The sequence below is a fragment of the Microcaecilia unicolor genome, chromosome 13 (assembly GCF_901765095.1).
Source record: "Microcaecilia unicolor chromosome 13, aMicUni1.1, whole genome shotgun sequence".
Lineage (NCBI taxonomy): Eukaryota > Metazoa > Chordata > Amphibia > Gymnophiona > Siphonopidae > Microcaecilia > Microcaecilia unicolor.
In genome coordinates this window covers 50,013,772-50,030,243 of record NC_044043.1, presented here as the reverse complement: position 1 = coordinate 50,030,243, position 16,472 = coordinate 50,013,772, and the positions used below count along the sequence as shown (strand labels likewise).

Here is a 16,472-nt window from a genome sequence, read left to right as displayed (position 1 = left end):
GTAGTTAGGATTTTTCATAGGGATGAGCTTTCGGAGCTCATTGATCAGGTCACAGCTACCCTTAAATTTAATCCTGAGGTGGCTTCAGGTGAATCTGGGCAGGATCCCTTGGTGAAGGGAATTCAGCGTAGAGCACGGACCTTCCCTATGAACAAGGATCTCAGGGAGATGATTAACCAGGAATGGGATTCACCAGATTCACCGTGTAAGGTTTCTAAGGCAATGGCGAGGCTTTATCCCCTGCCGCAGGAGGATAGGGATTCCCTTAAGGCTCCTACGGTAGATGCAGTGGTTACAGCGGTTACTAAAGCGACGGCTATTCCAGTAGATGGTGGGGCCGCACTCCGTGAACCCCAGGATAGGAGATTGGAAGCATTTCTTAAGCGAAGCTTCGACTTGTCGGCGCTAGCTCTCCAGGCCTCGGTGTGTGGGGGCCTGGTGGCGCGGGCGTGTTTTCGCTGGGCCGAGAAGCTCCTGGATGATCCCGGGGAGGTTGGGACCTCGGGGTTACAGGATTTAGCCAAGTTGGAGATGGGTTCGTCTTTTTTGTCTGACGCGCTGTATGATTTGTTGCGTGCGTCGGCTAAAAATATGGCTATGATAGTGGGAGCGCGTAGGGCTCTCTGGTTAAGAGGTTGGGTTGCGGATGCGGCCTCTAAGGCTAAGTTGTGTTCTCTCCCCTTCAAGGGTTCTAGGCTTTTTGGCGAAGAGTTGGATAAGTTAGTGAAAGGCCTTAGTGAGGCCAAGGTGCCTCGACTCCCGGATTTTCGTCCCAAGCTGGGAGTTAGGGGTAATTCCTCTCGAGGTCGACTTAGTGAGGCTCGACGGTATAGGCCTGGTAGGTTTAGTGGGGCCTCTAGAGGTAGGTTCTTCCAGCGCACCCAGTCCTTTCGCGGGAGTCGTCGCGGAGGCCGGGGTTCGTTCGGGGGAGGTCAGACCTCGGGGCGGCTTGCCCAATGAAGGTGTGCGGACCCAGGTTCTGGTGCGTGTAGGGGCTCGGCTGAGTCAGTTTTACCAGAACTGGGTCCACGTCACATCAGATCAGTGGGTTCTCGAAGTGGTTCGAGATGGTTATGCCCTGGAGTTTGAGACCTCTCCGCCCGAACGGTTTCTGGAGTCCCCTTGTCACTCGAGGCTCAAGAGAGCAGCAGTACGAGACACGTTGCGTCGTCTTCTCAGTCTGGGAGCAGTAGTTTCTGTTCCGCCCGCTCAGCAACGCTTGGGGTGTTACTCAATTTACTTTGTGGTGCCAAAGAAGGAGGATGCCTTTCGTCCTATTTTAGATCTAAAGAGAGTCAATGCAGCGCTCAAAGTTCCCTCTTTTCACATGGAGACGTTGCGGTCGGTAATTGTTGCAGTCCGGCAGGGAGAGTTTCTAACTTCTCTGGACTTGACAGAGGCTTATCTTCACATTCCCATTCGAGCGGCGCACCAGCGTTTTCTTCGCTTTGCAGTTTTGGGGAAGCACTTTCAGTTTTGTGCCCTGCCCTTCGGTCTGGCAACAGCTCCCCGCACCTTTTCCAAGGTCATGGTGGTGGTGGCGGCAGCTTTGCGCCGGCAGGGCATTTTGGTGCACCCGTATCTAGACGATTGGTTGATTTGGGCCAAGTCCCGGGCGGAGAGCGAGGGGGGCGACGTCGCGTGTGGTACAGTTTCTCCAGTCGCTGGGCTGGGTGGTGAATTTCAGCAAGAGTCAGTTGGTACCGTCGCAGGCTCTGGAGTATCTGGGCGTTCTCTTCGATACCAGGTCGGGTCGAGTGTTTTTGCCTCCCCCGAGAATCAGCAAGTTGCAGGACCTGATTCGGCGGTTTCTTGCACTGTCGTCACCGACGGCCCGGGCTTACCTGCAAGTTCTGGGGATGATGGCGGCAACCATAGAGGTAGTTCCTTGGGCCCGGGCGCACATGCGTCAGCTTCAGTCCTCTCTCCTCAGTCGGTGGGCTCCCCTGTCGCAGGAGTTGGAGGTACGTCTGCCGATGTCGCCGGTTGTCCGCCGCAGCCTCCGCTGGTGGCTCAGCACTTGCAATCTGGAGAAGGGAATGCCGTTGGAGTCCCCTCAGTGGGTGGTTCTTGTCACAGACGCAAGCCTGCTAGGATGGGGAGCGCATTGTCTCGGTCAGGTAGCGCAGGGGCGGTGGTCCCAGGCGGAAGCAAGGTGGTCCATCAACCGGTTGGAGACTCGGGCCATTCGGCTGGCACTTCAGAGTTTTCAGTCAATGCTTCTCCACAAGGCAGTCAGAGTGCTCTGCGACAACGCCACAGCCGTGGCCTATGTCAATCGTCAAGGGGGCACAAAGAGTCAGGCGGTCGCGGAGGAGACGACACTGTTATGCCAATGGGCGGAAGGTCATCTTCAGGCGCTCTCGGCGGTTCATGTGGCCGGGGTGGACAACGTGGACGCAGATTTTTTGAGCCGGCATACTCTGGATCCCGGAGAGTGGTCTCTGCATCAGGCGGTGTTCGGCCGAATTGTGTCGGTCTGGGGGATGCCAGTTATAGATCTGATGGCCACAGCGCGCAATGCCCAAGTCCCAAGGTTTTTCAGTCGTTGGAGAGATCCGCGTGCGGAGGGTCTCGACGCTCTGCTGTTACCCTGGCCGCAGGGATTGCTGTATGTGTTTCCTCCGTGGCCGTTAGTAGGTCGAGTAATTCAGCGCATCGAGCGGCACGCAGGCCGGGTGATTTTGATAGCTCCAAACTGGCCGCGTCGACCGTGGTACGGAGATCTGGTGCGGTTGGCGGTCGCGAAGCCCCTTCAGTTGTCGGAAACTGTACTCTTGTGTCAAGGCCCGATAGTTATGCCAGACCCGGCTCGGTTCTCGCTTATGGCTTGGCTCTTGAGAGGCACAGGTTGAGGAAGAAAGGGTTTTCTGCCAGAGTCATTGATACAATGTTGAAGTCCCGCAGAACCTCCACTTCATTGGCGTATGTTCGAGTTTGGAGATTGTTTGAGCACTGGTGTGCAGAGCGGACGGTGATGCCTTTTCGTTCCTCGGTGGCAGAGGTGTTGGAATTTTTGCAGGATGGTTTGGACAAGGGTCTGGCCTTGGCTACCTTGAAGGTTCAGGTGGCAGCGTTGTCATGTTTTCGGGGGAAGGTTCAGGGGAAGTCCATTGCTTCTATTCCGGAGGTTGTTCGTTTTTTGAAGGGTGTGAAGTTGTTGAGGCCGCCTCGTCGGCAGTTGGTTCCCCCGTGGGATTTGAATCTCGTTTTAGATGCCTTAGTCAGACCTCCATTTGAACCTTTGTTTGCGGCTTCCTGCAAAGATCTTTCTTTGAAGGCGGTCTTTCTGGTAGCTATTACCTCAGCTCGGAGAGTCTCGGAATTGCAGGCTTTGTCGTGTAGAGAGCCCTTTCTGTCTTTTTCCAAGGAAAAGGTGTCTTTGAGGCCGGTGCCCTCCTTTTTGCCAAAGGTGGTGTCAGACTTTCATGTTAATCAGGTCATTTCGTTGCCTGTTTTAGGTAACTTGGCGGGAGATTCGGAACAGCGTCGGCTGGCGAAGTTAGATGTTCGACGCATCTTGCGGTGTTATCTGTCTAGAACTCAGGAATTCAGAGTGTCGGATCGTTTGTTCGTGCTTCATGGTGGCCCTAAAAAGGGCGCAACGGCATCCAAGGCGACTATAGCTAGATGGTTGAAGGAGGCGATTGCGTCGGCCTATTTGGTGAAGGGCCGTGAGGTTCCTAAGGTGTTTTCTGCTCATTCTACCAGAGCGGTTGCGGCCTCTTGGGCGGAGAATAGTATGATTCCTCCGTCAGATATTTGTCGGGCGGCGGTTTGGTCTTCGTTGCATTCGTTTTTGAAGCATTATAGGATTGATGTGCATGCGAAGGAAGAGGCAAGTTTTGGAGCAGCAGTGTTGACCTCTGGCCTTCGTAGATCCCGCCCATAAGGTATTTACTGCTTTGGTACGTCCCACGCGTCTTGACCGGTCTGGAGGGTCGCTGAGGAAGGTGAAATTAGATCTTACCTGCTAATTTTCTTTCCTCTAGACCCTCCAGACCGGTCAAGGACCCGCCCAGGTATACTGTAGGCCAGGAGGTAGTTTTTCGGTGGGCATCTCTTGGCAGCTGATGATTGTCATAATTTCAGACTCTTATTACCAGTTTTTGGTTGGTGTGGGTCTGGTGCAGGTGTGGCGTGGCAGACAGTCCACCTGTGGAAGCACGAATTAACAGTCTCTACAATGCAAATAAAAGAAACAGTGAATGTTCTTACAGTTGGCGGAAGCCATGTACAGGGTTGCTGGTTAAAGTTATAGTTGTGTTTTTGTTACTCTGCTTTGTGAGTGTTATACTGGCTACTGTAGGGACTGCACAGGTTATATAGTCAGTGTTCAAAGCTCAGTGTTTTCTCAGTCTCCCTCTGCTGGTAGGAGTACATAACCCACGCGTCTTGACCGGTCTGGAGGGTCTAGAGGAAAGAAAATTAGCAGGTAAGATCTAATTTCACCTTATCCTATATAATAATTTGCACCTCCAACGTTCTATGTCTGGATGCCTGGGTTCATAGCACACTTCCCATTGGTCTGCCCTGGCGATGATGTCAGAGGGCGGATCAGTGAAAGGGAAGGGAAGCCAGCACCAGCCAGCCACAGAACGTTGGAGGTGAGTAGAGAATCGCCCCCCTACCTCCCTCGCCCCTTCGAGTTGCAGGAAGCCTCCCTCCCTCTCTCTCCCCTCAGAGTTCAAGCATGACCTGTCCTCCGCCTGGTCCTCGCCTTCCTAAGTGCCGGCTGTAATTTAAAAATTCTAACCTCAGCATCTAGCGTCAGCAGTGAAGGCAAGCGGCACTTCAGACTGCCTTCCCTTCTGTCTCAGCTCTGCCTCTGGTTCCGTCCTTCTGGAAACAGGAAATGAGGACAGGACCAGAGGCAGAGCTGAGACAGAAGGGAAGGCAGTCTGAAGCGCCGCTTGCCTTCACTGCTGACGCCGGACCCCGAAGTAAGAATTTTAAAATTACAGCTGACACTTAGGAAGGCGAGGGCCAGGTGGAGGACAGGTCGTGCTTGCACTCGAAGGGGGGAGGGAGGGAGGGAGGTGGGGGGCATGGAACCCAGAGGGGAGGGAGGAGGGGGTGGTCCTGGAACTCAAAGGAGAGGGAGGGAGGTAGGGGGGCATGGAACTCGGAGGAGAGAGAGGTAGGGAGGGGGACGTGGAACCTTGCTAGCGCCGTTTCATTTCTGTCAGAAACGGGCCTCTTTTACTAGTGTTTAGGTTATTCTCGATGATATACTGCCTTTCTGTGGTACAGCCAAAGTGGTTTTAAATATTATATACAGGTAAAATAGGTCTCTTTCCTTTGTACCTGTCAACCTTAAACCATAGTCTATAAGGTTTGGAAAGCAGTTTTCCATGAAGAAAATTTGAAGTATGGCATTAGCATTAATAGATTAACACAAGTAGCATCCCAACATGGCTTGAATGGCAGTATCCTTGGAACAGGTAGTAGAATTGCTTTTTTTTTTTTTTTAATCACTTGTCATCAAGCAGATGAAGCCATTATGTATAGGTTGTGTCCATCAACCAGCAGGGGGAGATAGCACTCAACTTTTCACAGTGCCTCATGGCCAGCTAGCTCCACTGCCTCTTCAGTATTCTCTATCTCCCCAAGCAGGGTGGCTGCAGCTTCTTCGAGCTCCATCAAAAATCTGCCTGGGGGTGGCTCCTGGCTTGCCAGTTGTTAGCCGGGGTGTTAGAGGCTATAGCAGCTTCACTTTGAAGGCACATAGGTTAGCCCTTTCCCTGCCTTACCCATGCCCCCGTGGATGTGGACATATTAGCTTGCTTTTCCCTGTCCTTTCCCACTCAGTGGAATCAGGCACATTGGTTCGCCTTTCCCTGCCTTTCCCACTTATCTGAGCCTCCGGAGTGATTTTATTTACCTCTTTTGCCTCTGCTTTCCTCACAGCGTTAAAAAAATAAATAAATAATTTAAGTCTCGTTGCGCTTTAGTGCAGCGATCTTGGAAAAGAGGTTTTTCTTGAGATTCTTCTGCAGGACCGGAGCTGTGATACTCGGTCTAGTGAGGTAAGAGTGTTTTCTGACTCCTCCGGGGTGGGCCCGCGATCGGGATGTTTTTGGCACGGACCGCCATTTTTGAATTTTACCACCATTTTCGGCGATGACTGCGGAGACTGTAAAGCGCTGTTCTAAATGTGGCAAGTGCAAATCAGCAGCGGGGCTCTGTAAGTCGTGCTGTACAGACGGTAGAGCCGGCCCGAGCATGGCGAGCGGCGATCTTTCCCGCTCTGAGCTGGCAGCGGACGCCATTTTGGATTTTCCACATGGCGCGGCCTCCGTTGCAACGGAGAGCCCTGAATCTGGGGGGGGGGGGGGGGGGTCCTCTGAGTGAGGCTAATAATAGAACTGATAGCCCTGGGCAGGATCCGGGCGGTCAGGGAGCGGTTTTCTCCTCTGATTTTGTTTTAATGCTGCATAGGGCATACATGCTTAAAAGAGCTCTTCCTCAGGGATCTTCGGACCCTCTGCCTGCCCCCCCCCCCCCCCCGGTGGTTCCTGGCCTTTTGGAGTTGGCTTTGCCTGTTTTTTTTTTATCCTCCTGATAAACGCAGAAGGGCTAATTCCCCTTCTGAGTGTGCCCCCCCCCCCCCCCCCCCCCCCCCGTGATCAGGCTATGAGGATTCTGAGGGGTCTGGCAGAACTTCTTGGGTTGAGGAGCCAGAGTTGGGTGCAGAATTGCCACAGGAGCTTGATGATCCGTCTGCGGTGAGTATTTCAGATGCCTTACAATCCCTCTCAATTGAAGATCCTGGGAGTGGCACAGCCTCCTCTTTTAATCCAAGGATGGCTAGTACCAGAAAGCCTGCTCGAGCCTTTCCTTTTGCATGACTCCATCCAAGAGCTTATTTCGGCTCAATGGGCTGACCCCGAGGGACCTTTGAAGGTTGCCAGGGCTATGGGACAATTATACCCTCTGAGTGAGGCACATTTGGCTCGCTTTGCAATTCCTAAAGTGGATGCCCCGGTCACGGCTGTGACAAAGAGAACTACCCTCCCTGTTGAAGGAGGTGTTGCCCTGAAGGATATTCAAGACCGCAGGCTTGATTCAGCTCTGAAGCGGTCCTTTGATTTGGCAGGTCTCACTGTTCGGGCGTCAGCATGCAGTTGTTATGCTGCTAAAGCCTGCCTGGCTTGGTTACAGCAGGTAGTGGAATAGCCCGGTGATAGAGCGGAGACCTTATCTGAAGTAGCTCCGCGGATGGAGTCGGCCTTGTCCTTTTTGGCTGACGCCCTTTATGATATGGTCAGAGCTTCGGCTAAACAAATGGCTGTAGCAGTGGCGGCTCGCCGCACTCTTTGGCTACGACATTGGGCGGCGGACATGGCCTCTAAGCAAAGGTTGGTGAAGTTGCCCTTTCAAGGCCTTCTGTTTAGTGAGGAGCTGGAAAACATTGTTAAAGGCCTGGGGAATTCCAAACCTCAGTGCTTGCCCAAAGATAGGCCGAAGCCTTCCTCTAAGGGTCAGGAGGTCCGCTCCTCTTATAGACCTCGCTTCCGTGAAGCTAGAAGGTACCACCCGGGGTGTGCTGCTGGGTTCACTTCTCGTGCCCACTTCCAGCAGAGAAACTCCTTTCGCTCGGACAAACGTTCTGCAGCTGCCGGTTCAGGGGCGACCCTCTCAATGATGGTGCGCCGGTCCCCTCCTCGTTTCCTGTCATCGGAGGAAGACTTGTCCTCTTTTTCGAGGAGTGGGCCAAAATCTCCGCAGATCAGTGGGTCTTGGACCTGATCAGAGATGGATACCGAATAGAATTCGATGCCCCGGTGAGAGACGTGTTTGTGGAGTCCCGATGCGGTTCTGCTGTCAAACGGGCGGCGATAGAGGAGACTTTGCACAGTCTGTGCCAGATAGGGGCTGTGACCCCGGTGCCTCCCGCCGAACAAGGTCTAGGCCGCTACTCCATTTACTTTGTGGTGCCACGAAAAGGCGGGTCTTTTCACCCGATCCTGGACTTAAAAGAGCTAAACAAGTCCTTAAGAGTGCGGCATTTTCACATGGAAACCCTGCGCTCCGTCATTGCGGCGGTACAGCCAGGAGAGTTTCTCACGTCTCTGGACCTGACAGAAGCTTACTTGCACATACCAATTTGGCCCCCGCACCAGAGGTTTCTGCGGTTTGTGGTGTTGGGAAAACATTTCCAGTTTCGGGCCTTGCCTTTTGGCCTCGCCACAGCTCCCTGAACCTTCTCCAAGGTAATGGTGGTAGTAGCTGCCTTTCTTAGATGAGAGGGTATCCGGGTTCACCCGTACCTAGACGACTGGCTCATCAGAGCAGACTCAGAAAAAGAGAGTCATCTAACTACAGCCAGAGTGGTTTCAGTCCTTCAATCTCTGGGCTGGGTCGTCAATATGGCCAAAAGTTACCTGACCCTCTCGCAATCTCTAGAATATTTGGGGGCCAGGTTCGACACAGCCTCGGGCTATGTGTTTCTTTCCGAGCAAAGGCGGTGCAAGCTTCAGAATCAGGTCCGTCTGCTCCTGAGGATGCCCCGCCCACGAGCTTGGGACATTGTCCAGCTGTTGGGATCAATGACGGCCACCTTGGAAGTGGTGCCATGGGCGAGAGCGCACCTGAGACCTCTACAGTATTCTCTACTTCAACGATGGTCTCCAGTATCTCAGGATTATCAGTGCAGACTTTCCTGGCTCCCTGCGGCCCGCCTCAGTATGGAGTGGTGGCTCTCAGACAGCATGTTGTGGCGGGGAATGCCGCTGGCGCTCCCTGATTGGTGCCTAGTGGTGACAGATGCCAGCCTGAAGGGCTGGGACGCACATTGCCAGGGGAAGCATGCCCAGGGTCTGTGGCCGCCCGACGAGTCAGAGAGGTCTATCAACCGCCTGGAGTTGAAAGCGGTGTTTCTGGCTCTTCTGGCCTTTCAAGTGACCCTGGAAGGATTGGCTGTCCGAGTGATGTTGGACACCATGACAGCAGTGGCCTACATAAATTGACAAGGTGGCACTCAGTGCAGAGCTCTAGCCGCGCAGGCCGAACAAATTTGCCACTGGGCCGAGCTGCATCTACAGTCCCTGTCAGCTCACATTGCAGGTCAGAGCAACGTGCAAGCAGACTATCTAAGCAGGCATCAGATCGATCCAACGGAGTGGGAACTAGCAGACGATGTATTCCTGCAGATATGTGCCAAATGGGGCAAGCCAGTGATGGATCTTATGGCGACCAGTTCCAATGCCAAAGTCCCGTGCTTCTTCAGCAGACGGGAGGGATCCTCGCTCTGCCGGGTTGGATGCCTTGGCTCAACCCTGGCCCCTGGGCTTGCTGTATGTCTTCCCTCCGTGGCCCTTGATAGGGCGAGTGCTCCTGCGGATTCGGCTGCATCCAGGAGAAGTGGTGCTCAACGCCCCGGATTGGCCCAGGAGGCCTTGGTATGCGGACCCCTAACAGATGCTGTTGGAGGCTCCTTTTCCGTTACCTCTGGTTCCGCACCTGTTGTCACAGGGTCCGGTGGCCATGGAGGACGCCTGCCGCTTTGGTCTTATGGCATGGCGATTGAGAGGGCGCAATTGAGAGACAAAGGCTACTGAAATAAGGTAATTTCCACTCTCCTGCAGGCCCGTAAGTGCTCCACTTCAGTGGCTTATGCAAGGATTTGGCGCCAGTTTGAAGTCTGGTGTGTTTCAAGAGCGCTTTCTCCGTTGCGGGCTCCTGTCTCGCCGATTCTGGTCTTTTTGCAGGATGGTGTACACAAAGGCTTGGCCTATAATTCCCTGCGGGTGCAAGTGGCAGCATTGGCCTCCCTGCGTGGCAAGGTTGAAGGCGTGTCCTTAGCTGCTCATCCAGATGTGGCACGGTTTCTTAGAGGGGTGCTTCGGCTCCGTCCTCCCTTGCGGGCACCTTGTCCAGCTTGGAACCTGGGGTTAGTATTGAAGGCCCTTCAGGGGGCTCCCTTTGAACCGCTTCGGTGTGCTTCAGAGAAAGATTTGACACTGAAGGCCGTCTTTTTAGTGGCCATTACTTCGGCGAGACGGGTGTCAGAGGTCCAGGCGCTGTCCTGTAGAGACCCTTTTCTGCAATTCTCAGAGTCAGGGGTCACGGTTCGGACCGTGCCTTCCTTCTTGCCTAAGGTGGTTTCAGCGTTTCACCTAAACCAGCCTGTTTTTCTTCCCTCCTTTGTTGAGGAGGAGTTTCCAGATTCATTTGGGCAGTTGCACCTTTTGGATGTGCGCAGGACTCTGTTGCAGTATCTGCGAATTACAAATTCTTTCAGGATCTCTGATCATCTTTTTGTGCTGTTTGCAGGTCCTCGCAGAGGGTCTTCAGCGTCTAAAGCCACTATTGCCCGTTGGCTCAAAGAAGCTATCTTTTCAGCATATCTGCTGTCTAGCCGGGCTCTGCCTGAAGCCTTTAAGGCACATTCCACAAGAGCGATTTCCTCCTCCTGGATGGAAACTGGAGCACTATCTCTTCATGAGATTTGCAGTGCTGCAACATGGGCTTCTAAGCTCTCTTTCGCCCAACATTACAGGCTGGATGTGGCTGCCAGGAGGGATGCGCGTTTTGGAGCACAGGTGCTAGCGCGTGATGTGGCTTGTTCCCACCCTATTTAGGGATTGCTTTGTTGCATCCCATACGTAATGGCTTCATCTGTTTGATGGCAAGGAAGGGAAAATTAGTTTCTTACCATGATAATTTTCTTTCCTTTAGTCATAGCAGATGAAGCCATGAGCCCTCCCTGTATGATTGTCTGTATTGCAGTGATTCTGATTTTAGGTGCTGTTCTTGTTTCCTGAAGTTATATTCCTTCCTTGGGGAGTCGGAATAACAGTCTTCAGGATTCTTGTTACAGTTATAGGAGGATGAGTTCATTCCCTCCAGTTCATGTTTTGGGAGGATGAGTTTATTCCCTCCAGTAGGATGCAAGTATTCCCTCCGTTTATACAAAGTGGAGGACGAGTTTGTTCCCTCCTTTTTTGAGTTCATGCCCTTGTTAAGGGGCCATCGTTCGCTGTGAGGAAAGTTCATGTTATTCCCATTGCGGTTTGCCATACTGCTTTGGAAGCTTCAAATACTGAAGTGGTAGTGGAGCTGTAGCTGGCCATGAGGCACTGTGAAAAGTTGAGTGCTCTCTATCTCCCCCTGCTGGTTGATGGACACAACCCATATGTAATGGCTTCATCTGCTATTGCTAAAGGAAAGAAAATTATCATGGTAAGAACCTAATTTTCCCATCCCTGACAACCCCTCTCCCCCCCCCCCCCCCCCCCCCACACACACACACAATTGACAGGAGATCCAAAATTGCAGGGAAGAAAATTTGGAGATAAGCCGGGTGCCTCCAGCACAGCAGCAGGAAGGACCTATGTACAGATCAAATTGGCCTTACCCTCTTTATCTGCTGTCATTCTCTGTGTTTGAGAAAGATTACATTACATTGTTTAAAGGCAAATTCCAGTCTGCAAATGACTGGTCTGGTCTCAACAAGAAAAAGTGGTTTGATCAGTTTGAATTCTTGTTAAAAGTTGTGCATTCTGTGTTCCACCCTTGCTTGACTTGCTGTGACGTGTTTTTCTTTCCATTTCATTGTGCTTATATTTAATGTAAAGTTAATTACAATTTCAACCGACTTGTAATAGGCAAATACCTGTATTCAGAGTGCAGTCTAGTTTTGCCCAACATAACAGTAGTATCTGTCCTGTCTTATCTAGATTGTAAGCTCTTTGAGCAAGGACTGTCTTTTTGTGTATGGTGTACAGCGCTGCGTATGCCTTGTAGCGCTATAGAAATAAGTAGTAGTAGTATATGGAATGCCAATGATTATTCTAGCTACAGAAATTCATTTTAAATGAAGTGGCAATATATTTTACAAACTTTTTAGATAGTTATACTGGTACCATGTGTTGCATGAGAATTTTTCTTTTTAAAATATTGGCACAAAATCCTTGTAAGCCCAGTCTTCCAACATTCTCATAGCTACCAGAATAGAGTAGCATTTGTCCAGTGTTTTTTGTTCAGTGTTTTTCCATGAAATATTCACATTTTTGATTCATAAGTATTAATGTTAAATCTACAGTTATGTCAAGTTGACACATAGGTGAACAATAATATACTCTTATTAGAAGATTGAAGCCATATTGTAAAGCTGTGTGATATGTTGGTTGCCTTCTGATTATCAATAGTCATGTGAGATCTGCATAGGAATCTCTTAGATGGTTGCATTCAAAATGTTGTTTTACTGGACATGGCCATTAGTGTGATGTTCTAATCTAGACTAAAGAACCTTTATACTGGATTTTTTTAAAAAGCATTTATTAGAGTTCACTACTTTCCCAGAATAACAGTGCTCTTGGTTGAGATTTCACATAAATTCTTTAGATGGAATGTGGTTAGATTGTGTATGGGTTTTTTTTTAATTCGGGTACAAACAAAAACCTTTTTGGAAGGTTGGAGAACCTTTGCGATTAAGACCATCTGATTATGAAATGTAGGTTCCGTAAACAATGGTTTATTGTAGTCTGTTTTTTTTTCTCTCTCCAGATTTTTGAGCTACCTGCAAATTTTCCTCAGCTAAGTGCAGCAGAACATTTTAATGCAAATGGATATATTCTTTTTAGGATAAAATATTACCAGGCTGCTAATTTTTAACTGAAAAAATTGCAGAAGATGTACTTTCAAAATAGTTACATGGAGGTTCATTTTCAAAGCACTTACTTACAAAATTCTATAGGTTACTATGTAAGTCTGTGCTTTAAAAATGAGCCCTATAGTAACCTATGGAACTTTGTAAGTCTAAGTGTTTTGAAAATGAGCTCCATGATCTACCTAGTCATGACACAACTGTTATATGTTCAGGTTCCATATGATCTGTATTTGTTATAGTTTCCTTCAATTAATTTTGCCTTTCTGGTTTTTGTTTCAATAGCTCCAAAATCTGGGTATTAACCCAGCTAACATCGGCTTCAGCACTCTGACCATGGAGTCTGACAAGTTCATCTGTATAAGAGAGAAAGTTGGTGAACAGGCTCAAGTAGTAATCATTGACATGAATGATCCCACAAACCCCATTCGCCGTCCAATTTCAGCTGACAGTGCCATCATGAATCCTGCTAGCAAAGTCATTGCTCTGAAAGGTTTGAACTTTTTTTCTTTAAATTCTGCAAATATTGGGGTATAGTTATATTATTTTTTATTTGGAGAGGGAGGAGAGTAAAGAGTGGTGTACATGCATTGTTAAAGAAAAAATTTTTTCATGTTCTGAAATATTCAGAAAATGTCCTAATTAGGGAGGTACATTCAACGCATTAATAACGTGATTAACACATTAAATGTTTCTCATGTTAAAAATTGTAATTATTATTATTTGTTACATTTGTAATCCCACATTTTCCCACCTATTTGCAGGCTCAGTGGCTTACAAAGTTCGCTAAGTCCGGTAAGAACAAATACAAAGTCATGTTGTGGCAGAATAAGGTTCATGTGTTACAGACACATTTGGGAATTGTAGAGAGGGGGAGTTGTGTTATGTCCAATTACAAGCTTTAGTTTCCTTGTGTAGCAGGGTTCAGGCATTTAGGTTGGGTCCATAGGGTATACCTTATTGGTTGGTTTTTAGTGATTTCTGGAAGTTTAGGTGGTCTTATGGTGTTTTCACGGCTTTTGGTAGTGCGTTCTACAGTTGTGTGCTTATGTAACCCTAGTAGCGCTCTAGAAATGTTAAGTAGTAGTAGTATGTAGGAAAAGCTGGTTGCATAAGTTGATTTGTATTTGAGTCCTTTGCAGCTTGGGTAGTGGAGATTTAAGTATGATTTTGTTGATCCGATTGTGTTTCTGGTTGGTAAGTCTATGAGATCTGTCATGTGTCCCGGGGCTTCACCATAGATAATTTTATGAACCATGGTGCAGATTTTGAAGGTAATACGTTCTTTGATTGGGAGCCAGTGCAGTTTTTCTCCGAGGAGTTTGCCACTTTCGAAACGCGTTTTTCCAAATATAAGCCTGGCTGCTGTGTTTTGGGCGGTCTGTAGTTTCTTTATGATTTGTTCTTTACATCCTGCATAAATAACCATTGCAGTAGTCTACATGGCTTAGTACCATTGATTGTATCAGATTGCGAAATGTTTCTCTTGGGAAGAATGGTTTCACGCGTTTGAGTTTCCACATTGAGTGAAACATTTTCTTTGTTGTAGATTTCACTTGGCTCTCTAGTGTGAGTTTTCGGTCGATTGTAACGCAGAGGATTTTCAGGCTGTCTGAGATAGGGAGGATGTAATCTGGGGTGTTTATATTTGTGGGTTTGTTCGTATTGTGTTGGGATGAGAGGATGAGACAGTGTGTTTTTTATGTATTGAGTTTTAGTTGAAATGCATTTGCCCATGAGTTCATGATGTTCAAGCTTAGATTGATTTCGTTGGTGATTTCTATCGGATCGAGTTTGTAAGGAATGTATATTGTGACATCGTCTGCATAGATGAAGGAGTTAAGGCCTTGGTTGGATAAGGACTTGGCTAGTGGGGTCATCATTAAGTCATCATTTTCAAAACACTTAGACTTTATAACACGAGTTAAGTTAGCACTTTGCCAAGTTTCTCCCTTTTTATTTTTCCTGCCGTAACCTTACCTCTCCAAAGCTCTGGCAGCCCCCTCTTTTGCGCATTCCAAGCCTCTCTCTGTAACAGGAAGTTCTGTCAAAGGGGTGGAACTTCTGTTAGAGTCTTCGGGCAGGTGAGACGGAGAAGGAGCTGCTGGGCCAAGAAGCTGCAGCATGTGAAAAGCTTCTGAACCAAGAAGCTGCTATGCCACAAGAACCTGCCGTGATCAGAGGAGCTGCCTAGTTAGACCCACAGGTCTGTGGGGGAGTAGTAGAACTAGAAGAGGTGCCAGGAACTTCCTTGTCATCAAGCAGATGAATCCATTACAAATGGGTTGTGTCCACCTACCAGCAGGGGGAGATACAGCACTGAAAAACCATGGTGCCTCTTGGCCAGCTAGCTCCATCTGCCTCTCAGTATTCTTTATCTCCCCAGCAGGGTTGGACGCAGCTTATTCAGCTCCTTCAAAAATCTGCCTGGTGTGGCTCCTGGGCTTTTGCCAGTTGGAGCAGGGATGTTGTGGCTATTGCAGCTTCACTTTAAAGGCACATAGGTTAGCCCTTTCCCTGCCTTACCCTTCCCCCTATGGGGATGCAGGCACATAGGTTAGCCCTTTCCCTGCCTTACCCTTCCCCCTACGGGGATTCAGGCACATCGGTATGTCCTTTTCCCTGCCTTTCCCACACTCTTCTATGGGGATGCAGGCACATTGGTTCGTCCTTTCCCTGCCTTTCCCACTCTCCTGGACCTCCGGAGTGCCTCTGTAGCTGTTGCCTCTAACTTTCCTCACAGCGTTAAAAAAAATAAAAATAAAAGCGATGCGCTTGTTAGCGCTGCGATTCTGAGGCTTCCTTCTGTCTGTGCAGCGTGACCGGAGCTCTGTCTCGGTCTGGTGAGGTGAGAGAGTCTTGTAGCTCCTCCGGGGAGGGCCTGCGATCGGGACGTTTTGGTGCGAATCCGCCATTTTGAAATATTCCGCCGTTTTCGGCAATGGCTGCGGGTTATTAAGCGCTGTTCACGGTGTGGCAAGCGCAGACCCACAGCGGGGCTCTGTAAATCGTGCTCTTCAGACGTCAGGGCTGGCCCGAGCATGGCGAGCGAGGTTTCTTCCCGCTCAGTGGAGCTGGCAGCGGGCGCCATCTTGGATGCGCCGCATGGCTCGACCTCCGCAGGAGCGGAGGGGTCTGAGGCTGGAGGGGAGCCTCAGATGGAGGCTACCAGAGCTGCTTACCCCGGATTGGAACTGGGAGGCCAGAGTGAGCCTTTCTCCCCTGAGTTTGTGTTGCTTTTACATAAAGCGTTCATGTTAAAAAGAGCTCTGCCGCAGATGTCTGACTCTGCGTTGCTACCTGGTTCCTCTCCGGTGGAGACCGGCCCGGGATTGCCGTCAGGGTTTTTTCCCCAGACAGTTGGCCGCAAGACAAGCGCAGAAGGGTAAATTCCCCTTCAGAGAGTGGCGCCCCCCCCCTGTGGTCGGGCTGTGGGGATTCTGAGGGGTCTGGCAGGCCTTCGTGGTCCGTAGAGCCAGAGGAAGGTGTAGGATTGCCACTGGGTCCGGATGATCCCACTGTGGTTAGGATTTTCCACCACGAGGAGCTGCCAGTGCTTATTTCTGATGCCTTACAGGCTCTCTCTATTGAAGATCCTGTGATCGACGAAGCCTCCTCTGGTAATCCGAGGATGGCAAGTACTAAGAAGCCTGCTCGAGCCTTTCCTTAGCATGACTCCATCCAAGAGCTTATTTCGGCTCAATGGGCTGATCCTGAGGGGCCTTTGAAAGCTGCCAGGGCAATGGGGCACTTGTACCCTCTCAGTGAGGAGCACTTGGCACGCTTGGCCGTTCCTAAAGTGGATGCCCTAGTCACGGCTGTGACGAAAAAGACTACCCTCCCAGTAGAGGGAGGGGTC

General features: G+C 50.0%; 1 protein-coding gene across 1 annotated transcript in view; it reads left to right on the top strand.

The window, feature by feature from the left end:
- CLTC (clathrin heavy chain) overlaps window positions 1-16,472 on the top strand; it is a 208,400-nt gene that overhangs the window by 35,288 nt on the left and 156,640 nt on the right. The window contains exon 2 of the mRNA XM_030186302.1: window positions 12,899-13,106. Within this exon, the coding sequence (XP_030042162.1) occupies window positions 12,899-13,106 (208 nt within the window). The remainder of the gene's footprint in view (window positions 1-12,898; window positions 13,107-16,472) is intronic.